The sequence below is a fragment of the Erythrolamprus reginae genome, chromosome 12, assembly GCF_031021105.1.
Source record: "Erythrolamprus reginae isolate rEryReg1 chromosome 12, rEryReg1.hap1, whole genome shotgun sequence".
In the NCBI taxonomy this organism is placed as follows: Eukaryota; Metazoa; Chordata; class Lepidosauria; order Squamata; family Dipsadidae; genus Erythrolamprus; species Erythrolamprus reginae.
The window spans coordinates 838,116-854,908 of NC_091961.1; the positions used below are offsets into that span (position 1 = coordinate 838,116).

The 16,793-nt window shown below is 46.5% G+C and overlaps 2 protein-coding genes across 3 annotated transcripts; one reads left to right on the forward strand and one right to left on the reverse strand.

Moving 5' to 3' along the window:
* Positions 1–263: 263 nt before the first annotated feature.
* On the reverse strand, positions 264–5,174 carry UFM1 (ubiquitin fold modifier 1). Its single transcript, XM_070765478.1, has 6 exons — positions 4,715–5,174; positions 4,561–4,617; positions 3,763–3,820; positions 3,516–3,555; positions 2,886–2,918; positions 264–1,353 (listed from the first exon to the last, which is right to left on the reverse strand). Coding segments are annotated over exons 1-6 (288 nt in total). The 5' UTR covers positions 4,717–5,174; the 3' UTR covers positions 264–1,255.
* Positions 4,523–16,613, forward strand: POLB (DNA polymerase beta). Of its 2 annotated transcripts, XM_070765473.1 has the most exons (14): positions 4,523–4,925; positions 6,452–6,509; positions 6,828–6,894; positions 7,241–7,315; positions 7,515–7,573; positions 8,223–8,272; positions 9,377–9,428; positions 10,043–10,097; positions 10,188–10,260; positions 11,271–11,341; positions 13,821–13,907; positions 14,744–14,808; positions 15,019–15,158; positions 16,292–16,613. In XM_070765473.1, exons 1-14 carry the CDS (start codon positions 4,865–4,867, stop codon positions 16,384–16,386), a joined length of 1,008 nt encoding a protein of 335 aa, XP_070621574.1. In that variant the 5' UTR covers positions 4,523–4,864; the 3' UTR covers positions 16,387–16,613. The 2 variants fall into 2 exon arrangements, with proteins under 2 accessions (XP_070621574.1, XP_070621576.1); XM_070765475.1 differs by lacking the exon at positions 13,821–13,907 and having other exon boundaries at positions 4,734–4,925.
* Positions 16,614–16,793: the final 180 nt, after the last annotated feature.

The following is a 16,793-nucleotide window of genomic DNA, read 5'->3' on the forward strand; positions in this document are numbered from 1 at the left end:
CCCCCCCCCCCATGGGCCAAATTTAAACACCCTGTGGAATGGATCTGGCCTGCAGGCCTTGAGTTTTGACCACCCCCCCCCCCCCTGGCATAAATGGAAAGGCTCTCGTGAATTGGAGGGGTGTTGAAAAATTTCATTTTGCTCAATAGCAGCGAGTGTTAATCTCCCAGCAAACTTCAGCCTTTTGCTATTTCAAGAGGGGGCAGAAATATTCCTGATATTCCCTTTTTTTCTCTTGAGAACCCACAAGCCAATAAGACAGATTTAATTGATGATGTACTCTTTATTTTGCTTCCAACAACAACATATCAAACTAGGAGTTAAAGACTCTAAGCATGCTGACAGATTTCAATGAACAATCTCCCCCTATTCGCTCGGATGCAGTTCTTGAGCAGACTTTACTCAAACATTGGGGAAAGAAAGGAAACCAACCGAAAGGTTTAAATCAGAACCCACCCACGCCTAAAGATTGGGGGTAACCAGCCTGGCCCACCAGACCCTCTCTGGCCTTTTGAAAAAAATCATGAAATAGTGAGCAGGCTTTACATTTTGTGCCAACAGGGCTCAGAAATATATAACTTATTATCTATGGTAGAATGCGTTTCCACATAAAAACATTTCTTCTGAAACTATATTTATTAGATAACAAATCTTACAATTTCAAAGTACCAACATTAAGCACAATTTAAGCATATAAGCACTCACAATGGTAACAGATTTAAATGTGGGGGGGGGGGGGGGTTGGGGGGTTGGAATGTAATAAAGGATTCCTAATAAGTTATACAAACGTTTAGCAAACCTTGGAGGTATGTGCCGTTAATACTCTTCATAATATTCCAATACATGATTACATTGTCTAAACCAAATTAATCTTCTCTCAATTTATTCATGAGCTGCTTTGCTTTGGCTGCGAAAGTAGCTGCCCCCATTGCTGGGAAACACAACAAGATGGTTCCCTATTCACTGCGAAGGAACAAAAACCATCATCCATTTACCAGACGCTTTGGCTGCGATGTCGTCACCGAGTGAACAGGGGAACTGAGGAAGCAAATAAGCATGGAGACACTTCGGGGGGAGAAAAGAAGGCAGACATGGCAGCAGTGTTGAGATTCCCCTCTAGATATTGTTCAGAAATGACATCCTGACTACTTATCGTGGGTTCACGGTGGGAACAATGATTTTATAGAGAAGTGCAAAGATATGCAGAATTGCTGGATGACAGGCCAGCGGGTGTGTGTTTCGTCTGCCAGTTCTGTTATCTAAGTGTGAGAGGCCCCTGCGTTTGCCAATATCTTCCCACGCGGTCTCTAGGAATAAGCCGCAATTCTGAGCCGTGTTTCAGGAAGACATTCCCTGAGAAAAGAAAAGGAAGGTTATTACCTAAAAGGACACGCAAGAGGGTTTTTTTACTTGTGCCTTAATTTACTTCTGCCCCGAGTCCACGGAGAGGGGCGGCATATAAGCCTCATAGATAGATAGATAGATAGATAGATAGATAGATAGATAGATAGATAGATAGATAGATAGATAGATAGATAGATGAGAGATAGATAGAGAGAGAGATAGATGAGAGATAGATGAGATAGATAGAGAGAGAGAGAGATGAGAGATAGATGAGAGAGAGAGAGAGAGAGAGATAGATGAGATAGATAGATAGATAGATGAGATAGATGAGAGATAGATGAGATAGATAGAGAGAGAGAGAGATGAGAGATAGATGAGAGATAGATGAGATAGATAGATAGATGAGATAGATAGATAGATATAGATAGATAGATAGATTAGATAGATGAGATAGATAGATGAGAGATAGATAGATTAGAGAGAGAGAGAGATAAATAAATAAAGGTTTTAGTAAATGCATAAACATGATTCTGCAAGGTTCAGTAGGAAGCAAACGAGAAATTTTTTAAAAACTGCTTGTTCTGCTCCTCCCGTACTCCCCAGGGAGCAGCAGAGAGAAGGTGGTGGGTGGCAAGTCAAACCTTTCTAAGGAATTCTAACACATGCTACACTCCTACTCAAGACTCTGGATTCACAAAGGCCTTTTTATTCCTGATATGTTTTTCACACCTTGCAATGCTTGCAGATTACTACTGTTTTCCCCAAAACAAGACATCCCCTGATAATAAGCCCAATCAGGCTTTTGAATGCATGGTAATAAGGCCAAATATTATAAATATAAAACAGGGTCAATTTTATTCTCCCCTTGAGTGGGACACAAGATTTGTTTCAGACTTCAGAATCTAGGCAGAAACCTGTTCCTTAAAAAAACGACTCTCTTAACTGATGTAGACATATTCAAGGTAAAGTATTTTATCATTTATCATAAATTATTTTTAAAAAGCCTGCAGGGATCACAAAGTGAACATTTGAACTACACATTAACCAAATGGTTACAGCTTGGGTGGATCTAGCAGAACCACAATTTATGAGCTTATTGGAAAAGGCTGTTTTGAGCAGCGATAATGTAAAAGCATAGAGTCATGGAAATACTTAAAGCTTTATAAGCATTCATCCTTGTTCACCCTTGCAAATGCTCAGTTCTGTGCATGTCTCTGGAGATGCAATCTAATTTCTGAGGAATATATTTGCACAGACAGAGGCCAGCAATCTCTAGCTTTCCAGATTCAATTGCAGAAGTCGCCATTTGCTACTAGGACAGTGACCTGCCAATTCCCTTCTTAACATAATCATTTTGCATTCAGAAATGTTGGGAAAAGTTGTCAGGGTGATTTCTCCTGCTGCTTTCTTTGTTGATGTTATATGCTGGAGAAAACCTATTTCTTGCTAGTCCATATCTTTAATATCTACAGCAGTACATCTGTACCCTACAGAATTCATTACAGAACAGTCTTATAACTCTTACTTTTGCAGGCACTTACCAGCTGTCTGATCAGGGTTTATTCCTATGCCATCTGAGGAAGAAATTAAAAGAGGATAGTGAGATTTTTCTGCAGTACAGTATATCCCTTCTGGATCCCATCACAAGGGAAAGAATCTTTACTGAAACAAAAATCGGATTCTTGCCCAGTTCACGAAATTAAAAAAAATGTAATAAGAGTATAATTGTGCCCTCTGTGCAAAAGCTAGCATGGTTTAACTACATGGGATCAAAAACTGGTGGACAAGCCTTGTTACCCGATGTCAACAGAAGAGGCATTAACAAGTTCTATGTCAACAGAAGAGGCATTAACAGTGCTATTTTTAGAACTAGGCCCGTGCAGCATTTTGAAGGCTAAAAGAGGTCACTAAGCATGAGGACTCGGCCTGCAATTCCTTAAAGCAGCCCACCGTTCCCCAGGTCAGTTGGCAGCTCCAGATGGCAGCCCTACAAATTCAAGAAGAGACTAAGCAGTTATGGACAGGAGTTGCATTCTGGCCTTGAATCAAAGGCGCTTTTTCAAAAGGCAACTGGCTTGTTTCTTTCCGTGAGGAAAACATGAAAAGGCACATTTGCACAGTGGAACCACTTCCAAGTCTCCAAGTACTGCGAGGTGCAGGTGTAAACTCACCGTTTGTTATAATGGCACTTGTAGCTGCAGGGACTTTGAACTAAATCAAAGAAAGATACAATAAGTTAAAAGAATGCCATTCCTCTTGATTAAAAAAAAGTTGAGCTACCCCCACTTTGCAACACTATTACTTTCTACATTTTGTTCTTTTCATTCCATTTTCAAACCAGCAAATAAAAGTGCTATCTTTTTTGTATCTTTTATACAAAACACGTTGCTAAAAATATAGATATATTTGGACACTCACTTCTTCTGCAGCAAACTTCAAGACAGCGGTGAAAGGTGTGTTTTCGGGCACGCCCAACCTACAAAAACCAGATAGTAGTTCTCTAAAGCGACTGCTATGTATTTCTACACCAATCTTTCCCCCACACACACAAACACCTCCAACCACCTGGTTAGGGGGACTTGCAGTACATTTGCAGGCTACCTCAGCTAACCGCTAGCTGTAGTCCAGCAGTTCAAATCTCACCACCAGCTCAAGGTTGACTCAGCCTTCCATCCGACCCAGATTGTTGAGGGCAAGAGGCTGACTGTAAACCGCTTAGAGAAGGCTGGAACTATGAAGCAGCATATAAGTCTAATGGCTATTCCTACTGCCATTCCTTCCTTCCTTTGCAGTATTGCAGGCTAACTCTGCTCACTGTCAGCAGTTCGATACTGACCGGCTCCTGCTTGACCTGACCTTGCATCCTTCCAAGGTGGATAAAATGAGGACCCAGATTGTTGGGGGCAAGAGGCTCACTCTCTGTAAACCGCTTAGCGAGGGCTGGAAAAGCACCGTGAAGCTGCATATGCCAAATGCTCTTTTACTGCAGGACGCTCAGCTCCCGGGGGCTGCAAAGGACGCCGATTCCTGCCACGTCGGCTGAGGCTGAGGGAGATCGGGGGGGGGGGGCACCACCCATGGCGGGGGGGGGGCTCTCGTCGGTGGCTATCGGAGCTTCAGGCTGACGGGGGCGCGCGCGCGTGGCCGCCAATGGACCCGAGCGGGCGGGCGCGCGCTTGGCGTAACGTGACGTGTCTGAGGCGGAGTGAGACTCACACTTTGTAAGGCAGGCGCGGGTCGGAGGTGAGCGTGATCTTGAAGGTGACCTTCGCCCTGCGGGGAGAGAAGGAGACGCGGCGGTTAGCGGAGGGGGGGGAGATTGGGGAGGGGGTGTGAGAGGCTCCCCTCAGGCCCGCGCAGTCCTACTCACATCGCTGGGCTTCTGTCAGCCGGCGGCGCCACTTCCGGTGCTGCCGTCTGCGTCACTTCCGTCTGCGCCTTGCTCTCTCGTTCTCTCTCCCCCCTCCCCCTCCGCTGCTGGTGCCGAGAGAGCTAGGAACGTCGAGAGGGGCCCGCCGCGATGAGCAAGCGGAAGGCGCCGCAGGAGAACCCCAACCAGGCCATCACCGACCTCCTCAGCGGTGGGTACCGGTCGGAGGAGCCCCCAGGAGGAGTTCGAGGGTGGAGGGGGCGGCAGTGCTTCTGCGGGAGCCGGGGGGAGCTGGAAGCCGGGCTCCGGTTGGCTGCCGAGGGGTCTTTCTTTCCCCTCAGATCTTTTCCGGCCTGGCCTCGGGGTCCCTCGTGTGAGGCACAAGACGCTGAGGAAATATCCATATGCCCTGCCTGGACAACCTCAAGCAGGCCTCTCCAGCTTTGACCCCCTTTAAACTGGCGGACTTCAACTCCCAGGATTCCTCAGCCTGCTTTGCTTTGCTTGGCTGGTTTGGCTTTGCCGGCTGAGGGATTCTGGGAGTTGAAGTCCGCCAGTCTTAAAGGGGCCAAGCCTGGAGAGTTTTTTTATTTTTATTTTTTATTTATTTATTTTGTCCAATACACAATAATACACAATGGAGGTTATAGAGGATATAGTAGAGAAGAAATATGAGATATAGGAGAGACTATAGAAAGGAGTCTCCTTTCTTCTGTTGGCTTTGAGTCCCAGCTGAGGGAAAGGCTCCGGCCTTCATCCCAGACACCTTTTCAGGCCCCTGTCATGGATTTTGATGGGTCAGACACAACTTTGCAACTAACAACAACAACAAATAATAGTAATATCACTTATATACCATTTCCCAGTTCTTTACAGCCCTCCCCAAGCGTTTTACAGCAGTGTTTCCCAACCTTGGCAACTTGAAGATAGTTGGACTTCAACTCCCAGAATTCCCCAGCCAGCAAATGCTGGAAGTTGAAGTCCAAATATCTTCAAGTTGCCAAGGTTGGGAAACACTGTTTTACAGAGTCAGCCTGTTTTCCCCAACAATCTGGCTCCTCATTTGACCCACCTGGGAAGGATGGAAGGCTCACTCAACCTGGAGCTTGTTGACATTCGAACTGCCAAATTGCCGGCAGTCTGCAGAATTAGTTTGCAGTACTGTATTCTAACCACTGCGCCACCACAGCTCATTATAAGCTGTGTGATTCAATTTATTTTTCAATAAACAAATATTTTAGAGGAGAAATACAGGGGGAAAACCCACTGTACAATAACATGGTTGCATAAGCACACAAAAACTGATACTTTGTTGAAGTACCATTTGCTTTTTAGACAATATTCAGTCTTTTGGGGTAGGAGCCTATTAGCCTGGCACGTCTTGACTTGAGCATCTTTGCCATTCTTCCTTCCAAATCTGGTGTTCCAGATCTGTCAGACTGCAAGGGCATTTCCTATGCAAAGCCCTCTTCTGATTCATAAATACAATGCTTACATATCTGTTACCAAGGGGATGAGTCTTTGGAGAGGGGCGGCATGCAAATTTAATAAATAAATAAATACAAATCTAATATATTATTATTATTATTATGTGGGGGTATTGCTTTTTGTATTATTTTTATACTGGGATTTTATACTTGTGTCCAACATCATTGAGTTATGTGGCCATATAATTCTTTTAAAATAATTAAATATTTAAATTTACACTTGTGTTAATTTATGCTATTCTTCTTTCAGAATTGGCCAATTATGAAAAGAATGTGAACAGAGCTATTCATAAATACAATGCTTACAGGTAAGATCTACCTTTTGGGAACAATCATCTAATCTGTTTCACATGAAATCTCTTATCAGTGTTTTGGAAGCTACAGTGAAAATGTTTCTGGTATTTCTTTCTTGTAAGAAGCTGTTCTTGGAATTCTGCCATGCAATTTGGAAAACTTTTTTGCCATAGATCAGTGGTTCCCAACCTTTCCGGCTTGGCAGGCCAGTGCGGGGTGGGGGTTGGAGATGGTTCTGTGCAAGAAGCAGTGAGACGGGAGTTGGGGACCCCTGACATAGACTGACAGCACTGCCAAAATAGGAAGAAGAGACCTTTCTTTGTCCCATGCAGGAAAGCAGCATCTGTCATATCCAAGTACCCTAGCAAGATTAAAAGTGGGTCTGAAGCAAAGAAATTGGTAAGTTCTGGAACTAATAAGAATAAAGACTTTTCCAAAGTTGTTTGGGAGTTTTAAAATTAATATAGTTGGTTATTTCAGTCACATTTCATTGAGCAATTGCTCAATTTTAAATATTATAAATATAACTAAATCCATTTAGCAAGAAGATGTTCACAGAACAGGTTCATGAGAAATCTCATACTTCTGTTTTACAGAAAATGGGTCCTCTTCTGCCAAAAAAGGAAATTGAGAATTTTTGGAGAAATTACTGAACTGAAAATATTAATGTGTGTTTGTTGTCTGGTGGTTCTGGCTACTAAATGTAAGATTTGTTCTTTTTAATGTCAACTTCATCATATTTTAGGATGGCGTAGGAACTAAAATTGCTGAAAAGATCGATGAATTTTTATCTACTGGAAAATTACGTAAGATAGAAAAGGTAAATGAATTTTTAGAGTCTTATTTTATTGTATTTTTTTCATTTCATATCATCCTATCTTTGCAATTGATATGCTAACATACAGCTCTCATGTATCCTTTTGATAATTAATGTTGCAGCCCAACTATGCTATGAGTCTTTGTTGGTGTGTGTGTGTGTAATTCAAAGTAGTGATTTTATCGTATTTTCCTTCCTCTAGATTCGACAAGATGACACAAGCTCTTCTATCAATTTATTGACCAGAGTTAGTGGCATTGGGTAAATTGATGGGCACATTTAATCTTCAATTTCTAGAAGGGGTATTTGGAAACTGCAAATAATTGAAATCTAAAAAACAGGATTTAGGTTATTGAACAAAATAATACTAATAAAAGTAATTTTATTCTGTATATATTGGCAGACCCACTTACGTCTTCTGTGGAAGCCATATGCCAGCATTCACCAACTTTTCTGGGCTGGTGGCCCAGCGCTGGGAGGTGGGTGGGAAGAGGGGGTGGTTTTGTGTGAGGGGCAGGCAGGCATTTGTATGAAGCTGTGGGGCCGGGAGGGGGTGGGGGCTGGAAGTGTCAGTGTGCTGCCATGCCACTCATGCAGCCTAGTTGCGAATAGGCCATGGTCCAGTAATGTGCCTCAGGTTGGGGAGCCCCGCCATACACTAAATAAAATAAATACTGTAAATCTTCTCTTTCAATGTTTGGTATTTCCTCAGCTCAGAAGAGGTTTGATTTTCTTTCCCTCCCAAAGGTTTTGAGTTGTCACTATCTTGCCCTTCTGAATTAATTTCTACCATTTGGGTTATGTCATCCGTCAATGTTCTTACTCAGATATGTTGTTAATTTGAGCTCTACTGACTTTCTGCAGGGGAAATCCTGTCCAGCTGTTTAATGAGTTACTTTTTGCTTTGCAGCCCTGCTGCTGCCAGGAAACTGGTAGATGAAGGTATTAAAACGTTGGAAGGTGAGCCCTTAAAAAGTTATTAGTTGCATACCTGCATTTACTGTATATCTGAAAGCATACGGCCACTTCGAGAGATTTATTGAGCAACCTGCAAAGAGTGTGACTCCCCAGTTATAGAGAACCTTGTTGCTCAGGTAGGCTGCATTCTCCCTCAGGATGAGGCTATGTCAGTGTAACTGGTGTGTGTACACACACACACACACACATATATATATCACATGTTTTTGCTGAATTTTTAAAATTAAGGGACACTAGGATAGCACTATTTCGGCCTTGTTCTGGCCTCATCAGCTAGCCATACCCTTACTGGGATTTGATCCTGGGGCTTCAGCAAAAGTTCGGGGTTCGGGAGGTTGCTGGGAAGCCCCCCAGGCCGGCTGTCACCTTTTAAAACAGCCGCGCGGCTTCCCAGCAGCTTCCAGAAGCCGAACGCCAAACCCGAACTTCCGCGTTCAGCATTCGGCGACTGCTGGGAAGCCGCGCGGCAGTTTTAAAAGGTGACAGCTGGGCTGGGGGGCTTCCCAGCAACCTCCCGAACTGAACCCGGGGTTCAGAAAAATTTTGCCTCTTCTTACGAACTTTTTTCGAGTTACGAACCGGCGTTCGGGAGGCTTCTGGGAAGCCCCGCCGCCCGGCTGTCACCTTTTAAAACAGCCGCGCGGCTTCCCAGCAGTCTCCGAACGCCGTTTTGTAACTCGAAAAAAGTTCATAGGAAGAGGCAAAATTTTTCTGAACCCCGGGTTCGTATCACGAGTTGTTCGTAAGACGAGGGGTTCGTATCTTGAGGTACCACTGTATGTATATAATTGTTGGCATGATATCTTAGGTGTTACAGCATTTTTGGTTTGCTAAAAGAATCTGTTGTGCGTTGTTGGAATATTAAATTTAACACAGAAGTCAAATTGTTCCTGCAGTAACTACATTTATGACACTCCCCCTCCCTCTCTCCATCCCTCTCTATCTCTCTCTCTCCCCCTCCTTCCCACCCCCCCCCACCCCACTACATCCCAAAGTTTTCAGGACAATGGCCAGCTCTGTTTGAGGAAAGACTTGGCAGGTAGAAAAAGAAAAAAATTAATTAATTCCATACTCTGTTTTTTCTAGACTTAAAGAAAAATGAGAATAAATTGAATCATCATCAACGCATTGGATTGAAGTAAGATCTGCTTACTTTGTCTGAGGGAAGGGAAGACAGTGTTCACACGCCTAGGAAAGGCACCTCGTTTTTGGCATTATGGTTGTTTTGGTCCACAAGAGGCTAACGGTTGACCCCGGGGTGAGAGGGGGAGCAAAACTATTTCCCATTTTGCTTTCTTTTAGAGAAACAAATAGATGGACTGCAATTTACCCAGTGTGTCCTTGAAAACGGACACTTCTATTCTCAAAGCAGATGCCCCCACTGTTGGGTTACTTAAAACTCCTATCACACTCATGAAAAACATTTTTTGCCTAACCTCTTAGCATCCTCTTTATTCCTGTTCCAAGGGGCAGAGAGGGCATGGCAGGGCATAGCAATGGGATTTTTATTTCGTTGTTATTTAGGATGAACTGTTATAAAATTGATCTTGATGTCGAATATTCAGTATAATGAATATTTTAAACTCCATCTAATATGCATGGAAATTTTCTCTAATGTTGATGTGCTTAAGCTCCAGGCAGCATCTGATGCCAATCTAAGCATTTCATTTCAGCAGAATTTCTTTGAAAATCAATCTGTGATGGATCCCAGGCCCACTTCATCCCTGATCCTCCTCTGTTTTGCATGCACAGATACTTCAAAGACTTTGAAAAAAGAATCCCTCGGAAGGAGATGGTTGAAATGCAGGTGAGCAATGGTAACTCCTTCCTCTGAAGAAGGGAAAAGGCCCAACAGTTCACGAGAGATCAAATGACTCCACCTCTTTCTTCACAACAGGACATTGTACTGAGCGAAGTGGAGAAAGTAGACCCTGCCTACATCGCTACGGTTTGTGGCAGCTTTCGCCGAGGTTGGTCTTCCCTGTTTTCCCTTGCCTGCCGGTGATTTTGGGAACCGATGGCTAGAACGTGGGCAAGAAGGCTACACAGTTTCCCCCTGTCTCCCATGTTTTGTGTTGGCCACATCTGGAGTTCTTTCCAAATAAGCAGACTTTTCATTCATGTGTCTGCAGCAGAGAGATCTGGGGGCCATGGTGAGCAAGTTGCCCAAAACTTTTGCCCATCAGGTAAAGCAGGAGCAAGTCAGAAATGATAATCAGAAATGGGATAGAATAGAATTTTTTATTGGCCAGGTATGATTTGCCTTGGTGCATATGCTCTCAGTGTGCATCGTTATCTAGGAATATAATAAGGATTTGAGATATTTTTTTCTCAGTCTGAAGGAGCCTGGGAACTGTTCACCTTTTCCAGGTAACACATTTAACGGATCCTGACTCTGCTCATCAGGATCGAACCCCTGGCACAGTCGGCCTGCAATGCTGCTCATTCTAACAGCTGCGCCACCCTGGCTCTTAATATATATGTGTGTTCATCAACCTCTTGCTCAAAGGTGGAATTGAAGTCCTTTTCTCCCCGAAACAATCACATTGTGGTCCCTCATAGAATGTCTCAGAAGGTTGAATAGATCCAATATAGATCTTGACTTACGGCCGTTTGCTTAATGACAGTTTGAAATTGGAACCAGTGACTTTCCCCTCCTCTCGACGCTCCTTTCTGCACACTTTCCAGGGTCTCTTTTATATTGTGGACTGTTCTTCTGTTTTGGACTGTTTTAGAAGCAGCAGGAAGTTTGTACTTTCAGCATTGTAAGATTTATGTGGACCCTCCCAGGTAAACCAGAGAGAAAATAGGGCCAGAGGAGCTCACTCTACTTTGTGTAAGGCTTCGTTAACAGAATTGTGCAAGTCTGAAAGTACAAACCTTCTACTGTCGCTTTTAATAGCACTGAACAGATTTCTCTTAAATTGCATCTTAAACCCAAGACTGAACTGACCTTTGCTGCCGGGCATTGCTTTGAAAGGTGCGGAATCCAGTGGAGATATGGACATCCTGCTGACCCACCCAGACTTCACTTCGGAATCTGCCAAAAAGGTTGGTTGTCTTTGTGGATCACCCTGTTGACACCAGCAGTTATTGGGGTCCCAGGGAATCCAAGAGCCTCCCCTGGAAAAGGGCATCGTGTTAAAAACGCATGGCCACTTCATTCTCATCCGGGGGTTTTTATGACTATCACAAAGGTCATGAATGAAAAAAAGACCCTCATGGCTGAAACAAGCGATGCATATTTTCTTACAACTTTTAATATTTTTCATTATTGTTTGCATCACAGTAAAAAATGTGTGAATGGTGGCACAGAAGCTACCAAAACAGTACGTGGCCCCCCTGCCCTTTAGCTCTCAGAGCAGAGAGACAGAGAGGGAGGTTAGGTTGTTTCAGACCCCTCGTGTAGGGCTTTCCCTGGCTTCAGCCCCCTGCCCCTTTAAAGATTGGGGCATTTGCAGTGTGAGCATCTGGAGAGAGGTATCACAAGGCTGGTCTTGCACTGCCGAGGACCTCTGGTGTAGCCTGATACTCTTCTGTGGCTGTCAAACTCACTGCCAGTGTAAAACCCTGCACGCAGAGGTGTGACATGATGTAGCATTTGAGAGCTTGTGGGTCAGCAGACTATCTATAGCTATACAGCTGTATCTAATAGCTTCCTGCAGGCAGAGAGCACCATTGCCTGCCTGCCTCCTAGAGTTAATGCACTGTGTGCAGGCATCTCGGCACATAGGCCCATGGCTGGTGCAGGGTCTGGAACCCCTAAGGGAGCATCTGGCTGTCCAAGCTGAGGGACCCCAAAGAGAACAAAGCTGCCCATGGGGCTCCCTTCCTTCTGGCGGTCAGGGCTTCCACGGGGAATTCTTGTTTCATATTGTTGTAGGTCAAGCTTGTGTTGTCCTTGTGGCTGGACATTGGAGTGGCCAGCCCACTCAGGTTCTAAAGATGTGAACAGTTCCCAGCGTTGTTGCCATGAAAATGCCAGGGAACAGAACAAAAGAGCCAAGACAGTGAAGGGCTTGGAGATGAGAGCCGGGACTCCTTCCACACAGCAGGCTCTCTTGTCATCAGACCTGGAAATAAGAGCCCTGGGGGTTCATGGTTAGTGGCCGGCCATCCAGCCCTAATTGGTGGCATGCTTTGGTCTGGTTCAAGGCGCTTGGCTGCCCACGTGGCTTTGTGTGTGGTCTGCAGATGGACTGGTGGGTCCTTTGTAACCGAGAGGTTTGATTTCCGTCCCGGGAGGAGGAGGAGGAGGAGGAGGGCTTTTAAAAAAACAACCAAGAGAAAAAAAACCTGCCTTTCATCATCCTGGCTGCAGTGGCTGTGGCCCCATTGGGCTCCTCCCGGGCTCTTTGTTGTTTGAGGAATGTGAATGAAAAAGAAAACGGGAGAGAAAGACCCACCGGGTGCTGCTGTGGTGCTGACACAGGCGGTTAGAAGAATAACGCTGGCACTTACAAACATGGCAGAAACCACCAGGAGTCGCCTGGCGTCCCTGTAGCACAGTGATGGCGAACCTACGGCATGGGTGGCACAGGAGACACGCAGAGCCATATCTGCCGGCACGTGAGCCTTTACCCAGCTTAAGTCCAACGTGCATGTGTGTGCCAGCAGACGATTTTTCTCTTGCACAGAGGTGCCTGGAGGGCGTTTTTGGCTTCCAGAGAGGCTCCGGGGGCGATGGTGGAGGGTGTTTTTACTCTTCCCTCCCCCAGCTCCAGGGAAGCCTTTGGAGCTTGGGGAGGGCAAGACACAAGCCTATTGGGCCCACCAGAAGTTGGGAAGCTGGCCATTTCCAGCCTCCGGGGGGCAGGGGAAGCTGTCTTCACCCTCCCCAGGCATTGGATGATGGGTGTGGGCACTCACGCATGTGTGATAGTGCGCACCCACTCCCTTTCGGCACCCGACGAAAAAAAGGTCTGCCATCACTGCCCTAGCACATCAACCAGACCCTCCCAAGTGAGCCAGAGGACCCAGCAGTCCCAGAGGGGGAACAGGAATCTTCTACGTCCTGCAGCAGGAGACTGTCACAGCCTTTGTGTAGGACAAGCAGGGAGCACAGTCGTGAAGGCCAAGGGGCAGTCGGAAGACGTGACGAAAACACGCTCATTTCACAACATACGGACAGACTTAGCCAGAGTCCCAAGGACACAGCAGGCCACTAATAAATAAAGGGAGAGTATAATACACACCCACCCAATCCCCTCCTGGCACTGATGATGCTACTGAGTGGAGTCATGAGAGGCCTGCAAGGAAGCAGCCGAGCTCAGAGAGCACGGAGGACATTTGCACCCTCGTTCTGCCCTAGGCTGCAAACCTCGTCTTCCGTGGGTAGAATAACTTGGGTGGTTCCTTTTCCCTGGATTGCCCCAAGGACGGGAACCCCCTCTCCCCCAAATTCCTGTGCAGGGGCTGGACCCACCCCTGGACCTTTATCTCAGGTCCAGATGAGGCATCCCACCAATAGCATCCTCAAGCAGCTGGGTGATTCCCTCCCTGGTGGTGACGGGGTTTGTTTCTTTCCAAGCCGAAGCTTTTGCACCAAGTGGTGGAGCATCTGGAGGGCGCTCGCTTCGTGACGGACACGCTCTCCAAGGGAGAGACGAAATTCATGGTGAGTTTTCTGCCTTTCCCCCCCAAAAACAAATACTTTGTGTAAAGCCTTAAAAAGTCCCGACTTTTAGGGGGAGCAGCATAGCCTCCGTGATGGCCGATCGGGAATCCTCTTCCACCTTCCAACACCTTCCATCAGGTTTCCTCACCTGCATGGCCAACCTGATCGAAATGCTTTGCCACGGTTGACTCTGTTGCCATGAAGAGTTTGGGAAGATGCCAACTTCACATAAGTAAAAGGTGCCAGATTGCAGAATACGGAACTGTGCAAATGAGTCAGAAAGACCCAGAACTCTATCATTTTTTAAAAGCTGGTGAACTTGGGAACTCTTATTATTGTATTATGCATATATTTCTACTTTATTCTGTTTTCTATATATAGTATTAGAATTGAGGGGGGAAACTCTAAAGTTTTGACCTCAGGAGGACTTCCCACTATGTTTTCGGCTGTAGAAGAGCTTTGGCTTTGTCGTTCAATCGAAAGAGGTGAAGGTGGAGACCTTTTTGCTGAGTCCATTGGGCAGGGGGACTACGTCAGCCCTTGTCTGGTGGCTTCCCTGGTGCTCCAGGACCTTTGAAAGAAGCAGTTCAGGGATTCTGGGATCTCGTGTGTGCCAGTTCTTCAGAACCATTGAGTCCCCTGAGTTGAACTCGTCCGTGAGGGATAATAGGTGTCCTCTTAGAGAGAGTGGTCAATGGAATTAATTCCCAATTGATTGACTTATGGAAGGATGCTCTAAAAGGTTGATAAAATTTAACAAGCTTCTCGCTTTTCTGGTTGCCTTATTATAAGAAATGAGACCGGACGTTGATTATTTCTTCTTTCTCTGGTTCTAGGGTGTGTGTCAGCTCCCAAGTAAAGGTGATGACCCCGCCTATCCTTACAGGAGAATTGACATCCGGTAAGTCTCCCTCCACTCCCTCAGCCACTTGCGCGTCAGCAGGTGCCTCCTTCACCCTCTCGTGCACCCTCACCAGGCTTCCCACCCACCCCTTGCGCGCCCTCCCTGCTCCGTCCCCGCAATGCCTCCCTGGGCCTCCCTGGCCTTGTAAGCCTTGCAACCGGTCAGTGTCGTCGGATGATGCCGGTCCCTCTCTTGGCTGCACTACAGGTTGATTCCCAAGGACCAGTATTACTGTGGGGTCCTCTACTTCACCGGAAGCGACCTCTTCAACAAGAACATGCGGACCCACGCCCTGGAGGTGGGCTTCACCCTCAACGAGTACACGATCCGGCCTCTCGGCGTCACTGGTAAGAACCCTTCGTCCTCTGATGCACCCAGAGCCTTTGGGGGGGGGGGGTCTGAGTACACAGCCACCAACCCCAAATTCTGCTGAAGCAAAGCCACGCTGCACTGTCCAGCCCTCTTTTCAGGATGAGGCCAAAGCTTCCTTGGGTCAGGAAGAAGGAATGCTTTGGTTGACGGGCGTTTGACAATACTACTGCCACTGTTTGGATCCCCTTAACTTTGACAAGGGTTTCGATTGTGGCCTTTTCACTTCCACACATGCTCCATGTGGTGGTGTCAAGATGGCCACGCCCACTGAGCCGCCTCCCCCTGCCCGGCCCCCCAAGGTCAACTGCAGCCCTCAGGTGTCCCTCTATGAAGTTGAGTTTGACACCCACCCACCCCGCCTGCTCTAGAAGGAAGCAAGTGGAGTCTGTTTCCACAGATCAAGAGAGCCTGTGTGTCTCCGGCCTTCTGGCTGGAGAATTGGGGGTCTCCTGCTAGGGTGGTAGCTGTTCTGAGTGTTCCCTGCCAGACGAAGAGACAGTAGACTTGATGTGCCCTGATTTAAGAGCGGTGGAGGTGAGGGCGTGGATGAAAACCAGTTGGACGTGAGCATGGAAAGTGGTGGTTCTTCAGACATCGGGGGGGTGGGGGACACAGCTGACAGTCCCTGGCTGGATGTGAAACTTAGGAGATTAGCAGAAGGAAAGGAGGAGACGTTGGGGGAAAAGTTTAGACTTTAGAAAGTGTAAATCAACTGAGAGGTCACATCCTGAAATGTCCGAAAAAGAAGGACCCTTTCGTGCAAACTGCATATTGAGATATGGATGCCTGTCGCCACTTCCAAGAAGTAAACTTTTGATATTTTAGGATAAACGGTGTGAAATTAGATTGAACAGGACTCAGAGATGAGCAGCTGCCAGGAACCTTCCGTCTGCTTATTAGAGGGAATTTATTGCTTTGTAAAACTCAGCCTGTGGCATCGGAATGTGTCCTGGCACACGGCAGGGTCACTTGGATGATTTTCCGAGTGTGGGAGAGAAATAAGGATTTACTAGTTTAAAGACCCAAGCCCTGAAAAGAGAGTTTTTGGAGCCGTTCCGGCTTGATCAGAACCGTAACCAAGTGGGTCTCTCTGGCTCTGCATTGGCAGGCGTCGCGGGGGAGCCCCTCCCTGTGGACAGCGAGAAGGACGTCTTCGACTACATCCAGTGGCCGTACCGGGAGCCCAAAGAGCGGAGCGAATAGCCCCCACCAGGCCCCGGAAGGAGCTGCCCCAACAGAGCCGGGAGCTGCCCTGGGAGAAGGAGGCCCGACTGCTCCGGCCTGGCCTGGAAAGTGGGATGGGGGGGGTTTCTTTGAAGGTGGGGACCCGGCAACATAGGGTTTTTTTTTTAACCTGTTTCAAATGTGCAAGTCAAACGTCCACTGTAACCAATAAACAGGAAACAGAACTTTGGCTTGGCTTTAACAAAGGAGTCCAGCCTCCTCCTGATCTCCCTTTTTTAAGTTATGATCATTCCTGGAACAATTAGTATCAAATAAGGACGTGAAATCCTGCAGTGAGAGTCTCAGCTCGGCTCTGCTTCCTTAAACGCTGTCCGCGTATCGGGCAGTTGGGAGGATTCAGACCCCAAGAGACGCCCCCCACCCCC